Source organism: Drosophila obscura, unplaced genomic scaffold (genome assembly GCF_018151105.1).
Source record: "Drosophila obscura isolate BZ-5 IFL unplaced genomic scaffold, ASM1815110v1 contig_13, whole genome shotgun sequence".
Taxonomy (NCBI): Eukaryota; Metazoa; Arthropoda; class Insecta; order Diptera; family Drosophilidae; genus Drosophila; species Drosophila obscura.
This window is the reverse complement of record NW_024542713.1, coordinates 250,181-270,317: the sequence shown is the minus strand read 5'-3', so window position 1 is coordinate 270,317 and position 20,137 is coordinate 250,181. Positions and strand designations below refer to the sequence as shown.

The 20,137-nt window shown below is 46.0% G+C and overlaps 1 protein-coding gene across 10 annotated transcripts in view; it reads left to right on the top strand.

Annotated features, from left to right (window-relative positions):
- The window catches only part of LOC111078115 (acetylcholine receptor subunit alpha-like), a 268,805-nt gene that overhangs the window by 229,193 nt on the left and 19,475 nt on the right, over nucleotides 1–20,137 (top strand). For 9 of the 10 annotated variants that reach the window (XM_041595520.1, XM_041595518.1, XM_041595515.1 and 6 more), the window contains one exon: nucleotides 3,241–3,360. The exons of the other annotated variant lie outside the window; for it this stretch is intronic. In XM_041595520.1, coding sequence (XP_041451454.1) covers nucleotides 3,241–3,360 — 120 coding nt within the window. The remainder of the gene's footprint in view (nucleotides 1–3,240; nucleotides 3,361–20,137) is intronic. 10 annotated transcript variants of the gene reach the window in all.

The following is a 20,137-nucleotide window of genomic DNA, read 5'->3' as shown; positions in this document are numbered from 1 at the left end:
GGCCGACGATTCATTGCGTCATATACATACAAGTTTGCGTTTTTGCCAGATCGATTGACTTTTCTTTAAGTTTTTCACAACAAACTATCACTCAAAAACATTGAAATGACGAGCATATTATGTTAATAAATAAATGCCTTCGTCAATTATATTAATAAACACTTAGCACAAATTATTACTCAAAAACATTTAAATGACGAGCATATTATGTTAATAAACGAAAAAGTGAAACCCTTTCTCAAATATATTAATACACACTTGCCGAAGTGTAATCTGACACCTCGCTGCAATTCGGCAATATCGGTTATATTGCATCTATATGTAATAGTGCCCCAAATGATATGAAACTTCGTGGGTCATCTTAAGACCGCAAAATATGTACACAAACCAAAACCTTCAATAGCTTAATAAAAAAAAAAGTTGGGGCTAGTCGGACAGATCGGTTATATGGCAGCTGTATGGAATAGTGCTCCAAATCAAATGAAACTTTGTAGGTCATCTTGGGAATGTCAAATTTTAGCACAATCCAAATTTCAATTCAATGGCTTTAAATTTAGAGTTTATGCCATAAAAACGATCAAAAAAACCACTGCGCAATGGAAGACGCCTATTTCTACAAGCTACAAAGAATAGACATGCTGATTGGAACTGAATAATTTTATTAATGCACATATACACAAAAAATATAAGAACACATGATATAATTTTTTTTTTTAAACTTTCGGATGAGCCGTTTCAACTTATAGTGTGAAGAAGAGATTTGAGGCCTTGAGATTGTACAATAGTCTGGGCCAAAAAAATTTTTTTTTTCGAAGTTCAAACGGGTTACCCTTTAGTTTTTTTTCTTTGTAGATTGTATATGTACCATTTATATTCTACATCTCCTCCTCCGCGCACTGAACGCGGCAGAGTGTGCGAGCGAGAAAGAGAATGAGTAGCGGGTCTCTGGCTGAAGTAGGCGGGGGAACCAACAGAAAATTAATTTCTTCATTCTGGCTATAATTATGAACCGATCTGATCAGATTCGGCAATCTGGTAGATATGGGCATTCTCTACGATACTGCGTTTTTAATTTTATCGTATCTTTAAAATTGTGCATGCCATAGATTTTCGATCTTTGTGTGGGAGGAAGGGGGCGGGGCGAATTTTTGAAATACACTTGTAGCAGTGTGATATCACATCGACTTGGCTATATCGACATTTCTATATCTTCATGGCTATATCGAATCGGCTATTGATGCTGATCAAAAGTATATATATACTTTATGGGGTTGTATAAGCTTAACTTATGGGACTGGACCAGCCTCCTTTTTGGCAAACCCGGTGTTTAAATAGTTGAGTGAATCTGTAAAGCTTTCATTGCCTAAAGCTGCTGACGTTATTGGGTCCTACTTTAACGTTGATACATGTTGACTGGTGCTGTATGCGTAGGGGGCTAAGGACAGTTAGGTCCGAAGTATCTATGGTTCGTCAGACCGCAGGTCATGAGTTGAACAAGTGGTTTTCGAACTCACCTGAGATCAGCGCATCTGAGAGCACGGCCTAGCCCATAGCGATCTCGGATCCAGAACCGACTGAGGCGCTCATGGTTGCCTAATGAAAACGCCTTTCATTTTAAGAAGTGACAATGCAGTCATGGGTCTCCGAGCGACAAAATGGAACATATTATCGGTGACATCGAAGTTGACGACCCCATTGGATTGTTAAGTCCCGTAAGCTATGTGCCGCTCACCTTCTAGCGGATCTCTGTCACAGTTTCAAGCCTCCTTTTCACCGAGCTAGCTGAGGGAACTTACAACAATACAACGAGCCAAATATTAACTCAACTTGCTTTGGTGGCTTCACTGGGATATGCTTTCGTACAAGCCGCACAGCTCCACCTGGCACAATTGTGGTTCTATCAAGTCAGGATTTCTGCACTTTTTTGCAATTTATTTATGAAGCAGTCTGCAGTGCGTCAATTTTACGCGTCTATGTGTTATTAAAACATTTACAAAATTCCTTGGGCGATTAATTTAGCTATGCATTTTCTTGGATCCCACCATAGTGAAGACTCCTATCATTTTAATTTCGAAGTGTCGGTCGATATTGGATCAACTCTATTGCGTAATAACCTTTTTTATTTTATTTTATTTTATTTATATTGGTCCGTTTCAGTAAAGCATTCGACTGTGTAAACCACTCCCTTCTAGCACAAAAGCTTGCCCTTTTAAGGTTTCCACCCAATAAATTTCTAGCTATCTTTGTTCAAGTTCTTAAAGAGTTCTCTTCAAAAACTTCTTTTCACCTGTTGAGGTTACTTCTGGAGTACCACAAGGCAGTCATCTTGACCCTTACTCTTTATTATTGCCTTATTATTGAAAACTAATATACTGATGACCCCTATATAACGAAGACTCTCTATATCTCTGTAGTTCCTTCAACTTTAGTATATGGCTCTTGTGTAGGACCGTATAAAATCAGAATTTTCCTTTCTTTTTATACCCGTACTCGAAGAGTTAAGGGGTATATTCGATTTTGGGCAAAGTGGATGTGTGCAACGCACAGAAGGAAATATTTCAAAATACAAGAAAAAGCAGTATCGTAGAGAATGACTATATCTACAAGATTGCCAAATCTGGTTCAGATCGGATCGTTATTATAGCCAGCATAAAGAAATTAATTTTCTGTTGCTTCACCCACCTCCTCAAGCGATGATGAAGCTACTTATACTTACACTCTGCCCTGTGCAATGCGCGACCTTTGCAGAGAAGATATATAATCTACATTGCGTATGTAGAATGTAAATGTAAAATATTAAAAAATTCAACATAAATCATAAGCTCATAAATTCATATACTGACTGAGTACGGGTATTAAATTTTAGTCCCGTCCATAGAAGCGACTCACACATTCCTTCTCGTTTTCTTTTCGGATTGCTTGGCCCCTAGAGGGATGAAGGTGTGAGATTGTCATCATACTTTAATAGATTTCTCGTAGAAAATTGCTTGGAGCGATTTTTATGCAGAATCTGATCAAGTTTGACGTAGATAGCCATGTCAAGCTTTGGTATTCGAAATTTTCCTCGGATCACAAGCCTCGGAACAGGCTTCGGCTTGGTGTCGCATGGGTTCCTTCATGATGCAGTCATTGCATTTCAACGTCTGAATAATAATTAAAATAAAAATGTACATTATATCGTAAGAATTTCAAAAATATTCATATTTGTATCTCCTTTGTGCATTTTTGTATCTATTTCAGTAAACTGCTCCTAAAGGAAACACATGCGTGTTTTTACCCATACTACTCGTCGTCCAATATAGATCGCCTTGTTTCTTCACGATACTGCCACACACAATCTAAGGAAGAAATGTCTCAGAGGAAAGTATTGAATCCATCATTAATTTTTACGTCTTTGATATGATATAGTATAAACTGTTCTACGAGTTTAAATACTATAAATAGAGAGAAAGAGCCTTGGAAACCTCTTCGTCTTAAACTTGACGCTAACCGTCACGGATACGCGTGTATTCGTACAGATGTATGTAACACACAGAATGGAGCGTTTCCGACCCCATTAAGTATCTACTATATACACAAATATTTGTAGTCGCCCGATTCACAGTTTCTTTGCGATATTTTTTTAGAATATTTTCAAATGCAACCCAAAATAATTTACATTCACATCGAAAAAATTAGATTCACCAAAAAATGTAAACAATGACTGACAAGAAGTAATGAAAAAAAAAACAGTGCCCAGAAGTCGTTTTAGTTTGTATACCCGTGCCCATATATTCGATTTGTGTTTGAATTGGATATGTGTACAGCAGAAGAGAAAATGCATCAATAGCCGTCACTCCGTCTGCCTTGTTTGACGCCTAGCTCTCAGAGACTATAAGAGCTAGAGCAACCAGACTTATGTCATATCACACTGTTTCAAAATTTTGCCAAGCTCCTTCCACTTACACAAAGAATGAAAATCTGTAGCATCCAAAGTTTTCAAGATACAAAAAAAACAAAAACCCAATATTGTAGAGAATGACCATATCTATTTTATATTTATATACTGACTGAGTACGGGTATAAGTAGAGTCGCGTCCCCAGAAGCGACTCGCACGTTCCTTCTCGTTTTTTTTTTTATTTTGACTTAAGAAACTCAGGAAAATTCGAAAAAAATTATATCCTGTGTCCTTATATTTTGTTGTATAGGTGAATAAATAAAGCATCGTTTAAAGCAGCGATGCCCAGGCCCATTGCCCTGCGATCCCTTTTGTTTTTGTAATTGCCCTCAGCATAGGAAACATAACATAGCTTACGAAAATTCTTGTATGAATACACAGTTTGTGCTGTGTACCAGCATACCGAAAGCCCAAGACATGCAAACATCTTTGTGTGTATGCGATCCGTCCAGCAAAAACCGGTTACCCGACTTTTGTTATGCTTTTGTTGTTGTCTTTTCTTCGAGTTTGCACTTTTCCCTTAATGGTATTTGTATTTTTTATTGTGAATATTGGTGGTGCTCCGCCGTAAGCTGATTTTGGGCACCGTGGCTTAAAGTATTGTTCTTTAAAATTTATGGCGACAACCCTCCCAAAAATTACATTTTACCGCTTGAAACGTAGCTGGCTCAACGTTTTTGGCCCTTTCATAATTTTTACTCAAAATCTGAAGTTCATATATCAACAATAAATATAACGTTAACAATAAAATTCTTCCACCCTTCACAAGATTTTTGATTCGTGGTGATAGAATAGATATACATGAAGGTATTGCGAATCAAAGTTGAAGGTTTCAAGCATTTTTACAGATTCTGCAAATTTGACCTCTTAAAAAAATTTTTGCTAAGGTATTGTTTTATTTTCAGACATTAACTTTTTAGCGGCATTATATTCTTGACAAAATAAGCTACTGTTAAGCTATAAGCGTTTTTAATAGCAATTTCTGGCTTAATTTTAATAAAAAAGGGCCGAGAAGATTTAATAAAAATAATAGTTTATTGGCATGTAGTAGAGGCAGTTCGCGTATGTATATTATTGGTACAAGTATAGAGACCGAAGTTTACGAAGATCAATATCAGACTAAATGGCAGCGCAAAATGGGCCGACTGCCCGTGCCCTATACATAACTTCTTAACGAGAGCGTGAGAGAATTATGGCGTAGCTTGTGAGGGTCCTATTTCAGGCTGAGGTAAGCATCAGTCTGTCCAGGGTCCGCTACAAGAAAATTTGTAGATTGTAGGTGACTTCAGGTGTCGGGCTGGCTTGAAAACTGCAGTAGGCAAGCGAAAAATGATGATGCGAGAGTTTTTTTTTGTTCTTGGATTATTCAATATTTATTCATTCACTTAATTCTTTTACGTTGCTACTCTGGCTTGTAGTTGTATGGTGCGCTGGTGGACTGCGTTGTGCAGTGTCTTGTGTTTGGGCTGAGGGACTGCCTAGTGCAGTGTCTTGGGTGTGTGACTGAGGGACTGCCTTGTGCAGTGTCTTGTGTTTGGGCTGATGGACTGCCTGTATCTTGTATTCGGGCTGATGGACTGCCTAGTGCAGTGTCTTGTGTTCGGGCTGATGGACTGCCTGCTCTTTCAGCCGATCTTGGCCCTTTTATGCAGCTGGCGATCGCACCTGAGACCCGGAAATAATTAATTCTTGCTGACTTAAGGTTATTGGATAACAATAATTGTGGAGCGCGGTAAGTGGGTCGAAGCTTTGTGCTTCGTTGACAATTGTTAGTGGGTCAGGGTGGTTTTGCTGAGGCTGCATCCCGGAAGGTGCGGGCTGCAGTTGGGAAAGGTGATATCTGAATTTGGGTCGGTAGGTCGATAATTTTATGCTAGCTTGACTTATTGTGAAATAACGCCAATGATATCTCTTATTGCGAAATTGTGTCGGCTTGGCTTATTGCGACATTGTAGGCTGCTGATTTCACAATTGTCTCAAGAGGTGGGGTGTTGTTGATCGAGAGTTCTTAATTAATTGTGTGCTTAAGACTATTTTATTTCCGGGGTGCTGACACACCGCTATTTGTGGAGAACCGTGGCTAGAGCCATCCCGCCAGCGTGGATGCGCTGACCCTCCGCCGTTTGTGACGAGCCATGGCTAGAACCATGGTTCGTTACACCCCCCCTTTCTTCCGGGTGGGTGATGGAGAGATTAGTGGCGTCGCTTGGCGGGTGCTGAGGTTCGCCTTTTTCCTGTCCTTTGGCTTGTGCCGAGTCTCCGGATTCGTCGCTTTTAATCTCGTCACTTTAGCGTGGCGTCGGTAACGTTATATTTTCTACTGCTGCTGTGATCGTGGCTTTTCTGCTGTTCTGGGTGCTTTGTAGTTGGTGTCTGCTTGGTGGGTCGATTATCCCATATGACGATGGTTTTCTCGGCGGTCTTCTTCGGTCGTTCTTTGTCCAGGCATTCTTGAATCGGCGGTGCTATGTCGGGTGGCCAAGGATCCGTCGGTAGTTCTGGGTCGTCTTCGGTGGGTTCGGTGGTTCCGGGGTCAAACGTTTGATTCGGGTCTTTCGGTAGGATGGGTCTGTCGAATGTAAATGCTTGGATCTGCGGGGCCAAATCCGGCGGCCACGGCTCCGGGACTGGTTCGGGCTCATGTCCGGTTGGATCGGCGGCTTCGGAGTCAAATGGCTGGCTGGGGTCTTCGGGTAAGAGGGTTGTGTCGAAGGCGCTGGGCGTTTCGATCCTCCGTTGGTAGTCGCTTATGTGGGCGACGATGGGTGTGGCGTTGGCCGTGGGTAGATATGTTTCATATCTCTGATGCAATACTTGGGTGGTATTGGCGGTCGTTTGGCTCATGAACAGGTGAGTCTCGGTGATTCCTCTTGTTTTGGACCAACAGCTGGTACGGGCGACGAAGATCTCGGACCTGGCTCTAGGCATGGCTCGGTGCATGGCGCTAGCAGTCAAGTCGGTACGCGGAAGGTACTCCATTGTGTTGGCGAGGATCGGTGTGGCGTCGGCCGTCGGTACGACAGGGCGGCGGTGGGTGCATCGTGGGGGTATCGTCCTGGTTTCCGGGCCCGCGTTGAGGGGCTCTGTGGATATCAGTTCAATTATGGGCCCCGACCAGCGTGGGGTTAGCGTGGCTGTTTCCCGTGTTGCTGGGCTGTCGGATGGTGGTTGCCGTTGTCCTTTTTCGATGCTGATGGTCGGTTTTAAGGGTGTCCGTGCGTTCAATTCTTCCGTTGTGGATTCTGTGCGTGCTTGCTCTGTTGCTTGTCTTGGACCTGGGCTTCCTGTGTCGAGCGCCGGGTTCAAGTGTGTTTGTCTCGTGTGTGAGATCCTCGTGGTTTGTTTGGGGTATGTGTCCCCTGTGGTTGGCCTCGGACGCGGTTGCTCCGTAGTGACCGTGGGACTCGTTTTCCTGATTGCTTGATTGCGGTTTGCTGGTGTTGACCTTGGATTCGTGTTCTCCGTAGTATGCCTTTGCTTCGTATTCGTTGCGATTGGTTTGGGTGTCAAGTGCTGCGTTGCGTTATTGGGTGCCGTGTGCGTTGTGGTAGGTCGGGGGCGTAGGTTCGTTGCGATTTGTTGGGGTTTCTGGTATCGGGGTTCGGCGTCTTGTACGTGGATGGTAGTAAGCACGGGTTCAGTGGGCATGGTGTGACGGTCTCGTAGCTGTAGCAGCGTGGAGCCGCATTGGATCGTCGTTTCGGTGGCACCTAGGAAGTCCATGCCGACAATAACTTGTCCCAACATGTTTGGCAGGACCAGGAGCGGGATTTGAACCTCTCGTTGATCCAGCTTGATGTGCGCCAGTAGAACTTGTGAGATCTCTCTGACCGAGCCATCGGCCAGGCGTATGCGGACGCATGCATCTTGCAGGTTGGTGTTGTTGTTTAGTTTTCGGGCGAGGTTTGCTCTGATAAAGCTTCTGGATGCCCCGGTGTCGATTGTGGCTTCCGTTGCGTGTCTTCCTATGGTCACCATCGCCACTATCCGGCCGTTGCTTACGTGTAGAGAGTTATTTAGTCGCGGGTTGGAGGAGGCGTCGTTCCCGGCTGATCCCGTGTCAGTTGGGGACGCATGTCGTTTCCCGACGTGTTTTGGCGGCAGCAATTTACGGTCCGTGTGCCGCGTTTGCCACATTCCCAGCAGAATAGGATGGAGGGATTATGGCAGTCGTATGCCGCATGCCCCGCTTCACCACACCGGCGACAGGCTGCGCGTGGGTTGATGATGGGGGTCGTGATCATGTGATGGGCTACTTCGGGATTCGCCGTACTGTTTGGATGAGCTGGTGGTCTCCCTGGTGTGTCTGTCGTGTCTGGGGACTCAGAAATGGCGTCTGGTGCGAGTCGCAATTCCTCTGCTTTGTGGCCGACCTTGCGTATCTTGGCGTGTTACGCGGGGGTGCGAAAGTGGTCGGGATGGTCCGCTCTTGGATGCTCTCGAACTCGGTGGCCAACATTGTGAGCTGTGCTAAGCTTTGTAGTTCGTGTCGCCGCACGTACATCTGGTATGCTGGCAGGGCGTTATCGTAGATCCTGTTCAGTTCCTTGGCTGCGTCGTACCTGGCGTGGTCCATGAGTAGACGTATCTCGATGAGGTAATCCTTGAACAATTCTCCTACCGCTTGCTTGCAGGCTCGGATCTGGTCTTCCAATTGTTCAAAATACCGTGGCGGCAAGAAGAAAGTCAAGAATTTTTGGCGGAAATATGCCCATGAGCTGCCTTGTAGTTGGCTGGTGCGGTACCAGCGACTGGTCCGATCGGTGTCATGGCCCGAGGTAGCTGATTTGTGTCCACCCCATATGAGAGCGCACGTTCTTCGAGTAGTTCCAGAAATGTAAGTGGGTCGTCCTGTCCGTCGAACCTGATTCCCCATTTCCGAATCTGTTCCGCGATGTGGGCGGTGTGGCTGTGGTGGCGTCCATCTATGGAAGAGTCCATGGCTGGCACGATCCTCTGTGTGGGCGAGCGACTGGTCTCCGTAACTGGAGGTCTGGGCAAATCGGCGGGCGTTACGATGCGTGGTGGGCAGGGTGTGCTGTATTCGGCCGCTGTGGGGACTTGTAGCCCGGCTTTTGGGTCCGTTTTCCGCTGGTCAGACGGCCCAGGAGTGGTAGGCATGGGCGACTTGGAGCGTCCGGTTGGTCTGGCGTATTGCCGTTCGAGGTCGGCCAGTCGAACCCAGGCATCCTGCGAGAGTGTTCCGGCGACTAGTGCGGCGAATCTCTTTCTTCGTTCCTCGACTGTTCCGTCGTTTCCGAATCCGAATTCCTCGGCCAGGACTTCCAGCTCATCCCGCCGGAGTTTGTAGATCCATCCGGTGGTGACTCCTGGATTGGTATGGAGTCCCTCCGGGCAAAATTCGTCGGGTTGACCGGCTCCGTGGGCTTCAATGGTGTGTTTCTGTGGTTAGTAGCACTGACTTACGTGTTGTTTGTGGTATTTCTGCTTGCGACCGGATGTTGCGAGGGTGCCGGTTTTTGGTGTTGGACGAGTATTGGTCCTTGCTAGCTTAGTTTTCTTTCAGTGGCCGTGGGTCTTTACTCCACAAAGCTCCGTGTTAAGGTGTTAGTCTCCTTAAAGTCACCAAAAAGTCCCTGCTCGGGCGCCACTTGTGAGGGTCCTATTTCAGGCTGAGGTAAGCATCAGTCTGTCCAGGGTCCGATACAAGAAAATTTGTAGATTGTAGGTGACTTCAGGTGTCGGGCTGGCTTGAAAACTGCAGTAGGCAAGCGAAAAATGATGATGCGGGATTTTTTTTTTGGTCTTGGATTATTCAATATTTATTCATTCACTTAATTCTTTTACGTTGCTACTCTGGCTTGTAGTTGTATGGTGCGCTGGTGGACTGCGTTGTGCAGTGTCTTGTGTTTGGGCTGAGGGACTGCCTAGTGTAGTGTCTTGGGTGTGTGACTGAGGGACTGCGTAGTACAGTGTTTTGGGTGTGTGACTGAGGGACTGCCTTGTGCAGTGTCTTGTGTTTGGGCTGATGGACTGCCTGTATCTTGTATTCGGGCTGATGGACTGCCTAGTGCAGTGTCTTGTTGTCGGGCTGATGGACTGCCTGCTCTTTCAGCCGATCTTGGCCCTTTTATGCAGCTGGCGATCGCACCTGAGACCCGGAAATAATTAATTCTTGCTGACTTAAGGTTATTGGATAACAATAATTGTGGAGCGCGGTAAGTGGGTCGAAGCTTTGTGCTTCGTTGACAATTGTTAGTGGGTCAGGGTGGTTTTGCTGAGGCTGCATCCCGGAAGGTGCGGGCTGCAGTTGGGAAAGGTGATATCTGAATTTGGGTCGGTAGGTCGATAATTTTATGCTAGCTTGACTTATTGTGAAATAACGCCAATGATATCTCTTATTGCGAAATTGTGTCGGCTTGGCTTATTGCGACATTATAGGCTGCTGATTTCACAATTGTCTCAAGAGGTGGGGTGTTGTTGATCGAGAGTTCTTAATTAATTGTGTGCTTAAGACTATTTTATTTCCGGGGTGCTGACACACCGCTATTTGTGGAGAACCGTGGCTAGAGCCATGGTTCGCTAGCTCTGTGTATATCAGTTAGATTATTGTCTCCCGCCAGCGTGGATGCGCTGACCCTTCGCCGTTTGTGACGAGCCATGGCTAGAACCAAAGCAGCGAGAGAAATAGCTGCCAGAACAGCCGCTGCCGGGCGTAGGCATATGCCCGACAGTTACTATTAAAAAAAATTGTTCAAAGAATGCCAACAGTGCGATATTTTTTGTAACTGTATCCCATTTTAGATGAAGCAATATTTGTTTACTTGGTATGTAATTCCAATTTTGTTACATGTAAAATTCAAAAATGTCAAAACAAGCATAGCTTGGTGGGCCAGCAACGGTAAAATGTGATTTTCGGAGGGTTGGTCAACCAATTTTGGCTCCATTGTTTCTCCAGAGATTTTAATGAACAATACCTTAGGTTAGGTTAAGGCGGTAGTTGGAGAGAGGGGAAATCCCCCCTACCCCAACTCACTTGGTCCTGCTACAGGGCCGTTCTGATGCCGCATGGGCGTGTACCCTTTCTCTCCCTAAACCGTGGTGAGCAATCTGATTGCGGAGTTAAGGGCAGTTCCATCCGGTGGTTTGGATGTATTTGGACAAGATCCCTGGTCTGATTTCGGACAGGTCCGAAATGTCGCTGAGGAAAGGAGCCCCAAGAAGCCGTAGACTACGGTTTCCCAGGACCGGACAGTGACAGAAGAAGTGGGGAGGGTTTACCTGCCTTGGGTATAAAAACGACTTAGGTCTGAAGCCATGTGTCTGGGATTTGTCCGTGAGAGAAGACTCCCTCGTAAATCTGTTTGAGCCAGTCTGGTCTGGTCTGTTTACAACGCAGCCTGGGAAGTGTGTGTTGAGAAGAAGGTTAAGCGATTCATTGCAGGACGTCGTCCATGACTGATCGGCTTTCTTCAAGTAACCCAAGGTTGGGGTCGACTTCGATATCTTCCCCGGGGGCGGGGTGACTCAGAGAGAATACGGATCAGGTGGTCTGAGTAACGAGTCCAATTTGTCCGCCTGAGGTTTTGGAATTGGACTGGGCTCGGTTTAGAGAATGAGAAAACAGTTTCTACGTACCTGTGGTCCGAGAAGGAGTGTTCTTCAAGGATCCTCCAGGATACTATGTTATTCTGTATCGTGTGAGAGGCAAGTGTGAGGTCCAGGACCCTCGCGATTTTTAATAATAAAGGTGGGTGGGTCAGTATATAGCTGAAAAGGGACTCACCCCGTTTATTGGTGTCAGTACTTGTACTGACTGTGGTGTGCGTTGGCGTCGCATCCCACAATTAGGCCGATGTCCTTGGCCTCGCAGTCTGCGATGGTTGGTCGTGACCCATGTATGTGGAGCACATCCTCAGTGATTATATTAGACGCTTGCAGCTGCGCGTTTTAGCTATACGTATGAGAACGTTACAGTAAAGTTTTAGGACATAAGAAATAAGAACAGCGGGCGAAACAATAACGAGCATATGATTAGGGCAACTATTATATCAATGAATATTGAGCTTAACTAAGTGACTAATTTCTTAATAAATACCTGTCTGTCAAACCCCGTTAATGTGTCGTCTGGTGTACCCCAACAACCCCTGTTGTTTAATTTATTTATTAATGATCTTCCTCAAGTTCTTACTCATTCTCGAGTCATAATGTATGCTGATGATGTGCAGTTATGTTTTTCCTATTGCGATCCCGTATCCCCGTCATTCCTCCAAACTGTAACGAACCATGGCTCTAGCCTTGGCTCGTCACAAACAGCGGAGGGTCAGCAGATCTACGCTGTTCGTAAACAATAAACGAACTAACATACAGCCAACAAACCCTGACTCTGGCCATGGTTTTCTACCAATAACGGTGCGTCAGCACCTCCGGAAAAATAAAATACTCTTAAGTAAACCACCCAACTACGCAAATTAAGAACTCTCAACTCTTCACACCAAAATAAAAAACCCCATCTCTTGCATTATTTCGAAACCAGCGAAGACAGCACTAAATTCTCGGTTCCCCCACTACTTTGCGTTATTTCGCAACCATTCACGTCGACCTAAACAAAATTCCAAACTGCAGCCAGCACCTGCCGGGATGCAGTCACAGCAAAACACTTCCTCAACACCAAGCTACGACCTAATTACCAAGCCACACAATTATTGTTACCTAATAAATATAAAGTCTCAGGTGCGATCGCCAGCTGCTTAATAAGCCCAAGCTCGGCCAAAGAAGCAGGCAGTCCACCAGCCCACAATGCAAGTAGCAACACCAGCAGGTTCTAAGTTGTAAACAAACAAGCCAAAAAATAAAAGAATTAAATAATTAACAAAACCAAAACAAAAGCACCAACAGAAGTTCTTGAATCAATAATTTCCCACCTTGCCTACTGAAATTTTAGAATAGTTTTTCTAAATGAACTTTAACAAAAAAACCGAGTTTGGTGGCTGCAAATTTTATATATTTAACGAAAGACGGAGGGAGACTAAAAAAGGGACGTGCGCTCGAATTCAATACTATTTATCGACTCTTTTTTCCTTCTCGTTATAAAATATTCTTAAGCCTAACTTATCTAGGGCGGCGAAGCGGGGCGAATTCGCCAAGAGCGAGAGAGAGCTTTATTGCGCTCCCGCTTCGCCCTAAACTATCTTACACTAGACTTCAAATTGTCTCCAAATAAAAACATTGCGTCTTGACGCGACACCGGCCCCGTTGAAGGCCTGTGGGACTTCAACACATCGGCAGAAGCGCCAATTTATGGATCGGCCTCCTGTAGACCGCTCCGCTGCTCGTCCTGAGGTCGACCACCCTGACCTTTCCGTCCTGCCCGGCGTGTGTTGCGACGACCCTTCCGAGGAGCCACTGTTGGGGCGGAAGGTTGCCCTCTGCGACGATGACGAGGTCGCCTTCCTCGACGTTGGGCTGCTCCTGGTGCCACTTGCATCTTATTTGCAAGCCCAGCACATACTCCCGGGACCATCGCTGCCAGAACATTTGCCTGGCTGACGAGACAAGCCGCCATCGCCTTAAGCAACTCAGACCCTCCTGGTCCGTGGTCCGGGGTGCTGGGGGTGCGATGAGCGGCCCGCCTGTCAGCAGGTGCCCGGGAGTCAGGGCGTCTCCGTCGCTTGCCTCGATGCCCACCATCACGCTCTCCAGCTCCTCGGCGGTGAAGAGCGCGCTTCCGGCCGACCTCAGCAGGAGGTTTTTGGCCGACTTCACTCCTGCTTCCCACAGTCCGCCCATGTGCGGAGCTCGAGGTGGCAGGAAGGCGAACTCGCAGCCGCTTCTCGCTGCGAACTCTCGAATTGAGTCCGCTTCCGTCTCCAGCGTCCTCCTCAGTTCGTCGAAGTGGCGACTTGCTCCGACGAAATTCGTCGCGTTGTCGCAGTTCACGCGGAGCGGACATCCTCGACGACCAACGAACCTTTGAAAAGCCAATAAGAAGGAGTTAGTCGTTAGATCGGAGACAATTTCTAGATGAACCGCCTTGGACGCAAAACAGACAAATAACGCTATGTAGGTCTTATAAGGGGGCCTACCACGAATTTTTAGTGTCGTATAGACTGGGCCACAAAAATCAACGCCACATACTGCGAATGGGCGGAGAGCACGGAGCCGGTCTGCGGGTAGATTTCCCATCATTTGGATCTGGAGTCGAGGCTTGCGTTTAAAGCAGCGAATGCACGACCTGACCATTGCCCTGCAGACCTCCTGAGCGTTTACTATCCAAACACGCTGCCTAAGGATGCTCACAAGTGCTCGTGGGCCGGCATGAAAATTCGTTTGATGCAGACAGCGAACATAGGTCTGCACAAACTGCGAGCGTTTTGTCAACAGCAAAGGAAACTTGGCATGGTATGACATAGGAGCGTTAACTAGTCGCCCCCCAACTCGCAACAACGAAAAGGAGCACCAAGTCCCCATTTCTTCGTTGATGAAGGGATTCAATCGCTGAAGACTGGGGCCTAACCTGGTGCCTTTACGAACCCTTTCGATCTCTTCCTGATACTCGTTTTTTTGGATCAGCTCGACAATTTTGTGAAAAGCCTCATCGTACTCTACTGGTGACTTCAAATTTAAGACTTTTGTCTTTACATTTTCGGATGAAGCGGAACACGTAAACGAACACTCTTAGCAGCTTGAGGTGTGACGAGTATCCCTCGATAATTTCCACTAAATCATTTGATTTAGTGGCCACGGTCAGTCCGACCGCTGTCTTCCTGGTTTCCAGCTTCAGCTCTTCCTCAGAAAGCTCGAAGTGGGGGTTTCTGGGCCAGCTCTCTTCTTGTTCCTTCAAAAACGCTGGTCCACTAAACCAGATCGACTGCGAAATCTCCTCTATGTCACAACTTCTCGAAACTATGTCTGCTGGGTTCTGTTTAGTTGGAACATGCCGCCACGTAGCATCATCTGACCATTCCTGAATCTCAACTACTCGGTTCGCAATGAATGTTGATAACGATGAAGGGTGGGATCGGAGGGTCACTTCCGAATCCGACCAACATACCATTCGTTCAATCGGCACCTCGAGTACCGATTTGAGTCGGTGACAGAGATCTGCGAGAAGGTGAGCGGCACATAACTCAAGCCTTGGAAGCGTTTTCGCTTTCGACTTTGCGGTCAACAACGAGACCTTGAAACCTTCTGCAGTCTTACTACGGATATAGACGCATGCTCCATAAGCTCTCATGGAGGCGTCGGCAAAGGCATGAACTTGTATCGGTGACATGGGATCAGTATGCACAAAGCGAGGTATGGCAATCTTCTCCAGCTGACCCAAGGATTCTTTTAGAAAGTCCCAAGATGTTTCCAGATTCATTGGAATTGACTCATCCCAATCTAGTTTGTTAAGCCACAGCTCCTGCAGTAGGATCTTTCCCTTGATTACCAAGGGGCTTAACAAACCAAGGGGGTCAAACAGCTTTGATGTTACCGATAATATGTTCCGTTTTGTCGCTCGGAGACCCATGACTGAACTGTCAATTTGAAACCTAAAGACGTCTTCATGCGGTAGCCACGATATTCCCAACGCCTTGGTTGACTCCGAGTCCGAGATCGTTATCGGTTTAACTGTGCTCTCGGATGCTGAGACTTCAGGTGAGTTCGAGAACCACTTGGTCAGCTCAAACCCTGCGGTTTGAAGAACCTGAGCCACATCAGACTTAATTGTCTTTAACTCCTCCACGCAACCAGCACCAGTCAACATATCATCGACATAAAAGTCGGACCCGATAACTTTAGCAGCCTTTGGGAATGAGAGCTTTGCAGACTCACTCAACCTTTTCAAACACCAAATAGCCAAAAATGGGGCAGGTCCAGTCCCATATGTTACAGTGTTGAGCTGGTATATTCTCAAGGACTCAGATGGGTCTCTTCTCCACACGATCAACTGAAACTGCCTGTCCGCTTCATTCACCATCACTTGGCGATACATCTTTTTTACATCGGCAGTCAGGGCGAACCTGTGCAGACGGAAGCGAAGCAGCGTTGAGTATAACTCCTCTTGAATAGTCGGGCCGACCATCAGAATGTCATTCAAGGCCACCTGAGATGACGTCTTCGACGACGCATCAAACACGACGCGAAGCTTCGTGGACGTACTTTGGGGCCGAAGGACACACTGATGTGGAATTACGTAGTGTGGAGCAGAAGGATAAGTATTGTCAGTCGGCGACATATGACCTAAGGAGGACCTCCAGCCGTACATTTTCTTCAACTCAGGGTCGCGGGACAATCTTCTTTCGAGCGACAAAAACCGCCGTTTAGCAATCTCGAAGGAATTGCCTAAGCAATTTGGATCGGATTTGGACCGTACTTCAAACCGACCTGAAGGCAAGACTTGAGTAGTCTTTCTATAATGCTCCTCACATAACTTGTGTTCAGGAGTTAAAGGCTTTTTAGAAGATGGCAATTCTTCTAGTGACCAAAACTTTTGTAGTGTGTTGTCGTTAGACACCACTGACTCTTCTCGACAACTCAGACAGTTCTTCGCTTCCTGGGTGACAGTCACCTTTGGACTGTATCTTCCAGACACAATCCAACCGAGAAGCGTTTTCTGCAGAGTTGGATAGTCAGGACCTTGTCTAATTTGACCAACCGATAAGAGTTCGAAAAATGACTCTGCACCTATCAACATATCTATTCTTTGTGGCTTGTAGAAATATGGGTCTGCAAGAGGTAGGTTCTTCGGGATTTTCCAGTCACTCACATTAAGTGCGTGATCAGGGTGGTATCCCGAGATTGACTTCAGAATCCAGAAATCGACCGAGAACTCACTACCATTGATTCACGACTTCACCACCGTGTGTATCTTTTTCTTGACTTGTGAATTAGATTCTCCAATTCCAAGCAAGTTGATGCACGACTCCTCCCTACGGATCTGTAAGCGCTGTGCCAGGTCCTCAGTTATGAAGTTAGTTTGTGACCCAGAGTCAAGCAGTGCTCGGGCCAAAACATACTCTCCATTTTTAGTTCGGACGCTTACGATCGACGTTGCCAGAATTACTCTATCCAAAGCTGTCGCATGGAGTGCATGCGAAGTGGAAGGGTTACTCTGACTAGGGGGGGGAGAAGAATTCTCTGGGGGTGATGGTAACGCTAAACTTTTATCCACAACTGTGTACCTATGCAATAAGGCATGATGTGAGCGGCCACACACTCGACACTTGCCAGCTTTGCATCGTACCACAGTGTGTCCTTGTTGCAGACAGTTGATGCAGAGCGATGCCGATTTGACAAACTCGAATCTTTGCATCACTGCAAGCCGCGCAAATGGACTGCAAGTAGTCAACAAATGGTCTTTTGCATTGCAGTAACTACATTGTTGGTTTTTAGCATTCGCAGTAGAGCACGCGAATGAGCTCCGATTGTGAGGCTTGCTTGGCACAGCTTTCTGCTCCTGCTTTGGTTTTGCCGATTCTTCGGCCGAAAGATGCTGATATCTGCGATTAAGCATTTTTTCGCAGTCAGCCCAAAGCGGCAGCTTCTCATAATCGAGCTGTTCTTCCCATTTTTGTTTGGTCACAGGATCGACTCTGTTCAAGACGAGATGAATAAGCATTGCATTCGAGATCTTTTGGTCATCGCCTATCGACAACAAGGAACCATATATCGATGAAGTGGTATCGATTAGGTTCCTTAAGGACGATGCAGATTGCTGGGTCATTTTGGGAAGACTAAATAGGGCAGCAATATGGTTCATAAAGATCAGACATTCGTTATCATAGACCCGTTTTAAGCTAGCCATGGCTTTCTCATAATTGCTCTCGGTTACTTGGAACGCCCTTACCGTTCCCAACGCTTCACCAGAGAGGCATGAAAGCAAATGGTTAAACTTTTCGATAACTGGAATGCTTTCGTCATTGTGAACAAGAGTCTCAAATAAACTAATGAAGCTTTTGAATTCCGAATATTTTCCGCTGAACTTTGGCAGGGCTAACTTCGGAAGTCGAGCACGAGTTGGGGCTACAGAAGCTGATACTGAAGGTATTGTATCACTGGCTGTCTTCAAGGCGTCGATAAGCGACATTATCTTTGCCTTGGTTACAATCGAGAGTTCTTCCAACTGGGCTCCAAAGTCATCGTCACTATCTATTTCTTCATAGATTCTTGAACTTGGCTTGCCTTGGCTATAGTTGCTTTCAGTACGTCGAGTCTGCACTCGAGCTCTGTCAACTGCAGCGGAATCTCCCCAGCTTCAAGCCGGTCCGCTAGTCGGCGAATGCCTTTGACACGAGAGCTGAGCTTCTTTTTTAGCTCTTCAAGAATAGGCTTATGATCTGATTTGGGATTCATCTTGACTCTCGATACTTAAGTGAATCACTAATCAGGGCTGTTCTCACGATAATATTATTTGCTGCGGCGCAAAGTGTTGAAGCCAAATGAGGCGAAAAATCGATATACCCGACGATTAAAGGGTATCGAGGCAATTGGCGATCTGTTTAAGACGGACCTAGGGTGTCGATGCCAAATGAGGCGAAAAATCGATATACCCGACGATTAAAGGGTATCGAGGCACTTGGCGATCTGTTTACGCAGGCGTGCCAACACAAAACACACAAGAACAACAACAACCAGCAACGGTGACAAGCGAAAACGAAAAATTCACCGCTGAAGCTGTGAACATATGCACATGTGTGTGTGTCTAAGCTGTGTTGGCGCTTGTGTATGCTGGGCCTGGCTGACCGACCGATAGACACCCAATTGAATTTCGAGGCACGCTTTGACAAATTGACAGTTGGATCCTTTGCACCAAAACTATATACCCGACGATTACAGGGTAGCGCGTCGCTTGGCGAACGGTTTGACTTAAACGCGCCAAACGCAAGAACACACCAACAACAACGACGGTCAGCAACGGTGACGAGCAAAAGCGAGAACGAAAATTCACCGCTGCAGCTGCTACGTTGGTATGTGTGCGCTTGGCCAATGACCCAACTATATATTTGCGTAACGAAAACGAGAAAGGGGGAAAGGGGCGACAGTGATTGCAGTTATAAATTATATGTATATGTTCTGCGTCCAAGATGGTATGATGTATGTGAATATGTGATATATGTAATATATGTACAAACTCTACTAAATACATGCAAATCTAGCTCTACTATGTCATACGGATGTGCCAAGAATTGAAAGCGAGGTGCACTTATTTTAGCACAAGACAGTAACTACGAGATTTTAATGATTTTGTCTTTACTCGAGCTTTCAATTTTTTGCACAAATACCTCTAGTATGTATGTAAGAGATCCTGGGAATTCCACTTTCCTTGGCAGGTGGCAAATGTCTTTTGGAATGGATATCCCTCGGTGGTTGAGATCGCTAGGTATTTTTGTTGTATGTTTGTTAGCCGTCCGTCGCGGTAGTTTTAGGTGTGTTATTTGGGGGGTTGATCTTGTACACACACGCGACGCGGGCAGGTGTATATTATATACACTTAAATATTCAATACGATTTACATATATTTTGTTCACCACTCGTGTCACTGTCACTTTCTGCCTTTTTTGCTATATTAATTTGCGAGTCCACCCGGGGGCGCCATGAAATTTTAGAATAGTTTTTCTAAATGAACTTTAACAAAAAAACCGAGTTTGGTGGCTGCAAATTTTATATATTTAACGAAAGACGGAGGGAGACTAAAAAAGGGACGTGCGCTCGAATTGAATACTATTTATCGACTCTTTTTTCCTTCTCGTTATAAAATATTCTTAAGCCTAACTTATCTAGGGCGGCGAAGCGGGGCGAATTCGCCAAGAGCGAGAGAGAGCTTTATTGCGCCCCCGCTTCGCCCTAAACTATCTTACACTAGACTTCAAATTGTCTCCAAATAAAAACATTGCGTCTTGACGCGACACGACTCTTTTGGTCATACAGGGGCAGCTCCGAACCGTGAGTTCCAGCAAATCTACAAATTTCTTGTGGAGGAACCCTAGACAGGCGGATGCATATCCCAGCCTCAAATAAGGTACCTTACAAGTGGCGCCCGAACAAGGACTTTTGGTAACTTTAAGGCGACTTTAAGAAGACTTTGAGAACACCTTAACAAGGGGCTTCGTGGACTAAAGACCCACGGCCACATAAAGAGAATAGGCTAGCGAGGACCAATACCCGCCAAACACAAAACCCGCGCCCACGCATAATCCGGTCGCGAAAAATTAGTGCCGCATGTGTTCGACTAGAAGACCTCGAACGGCAAT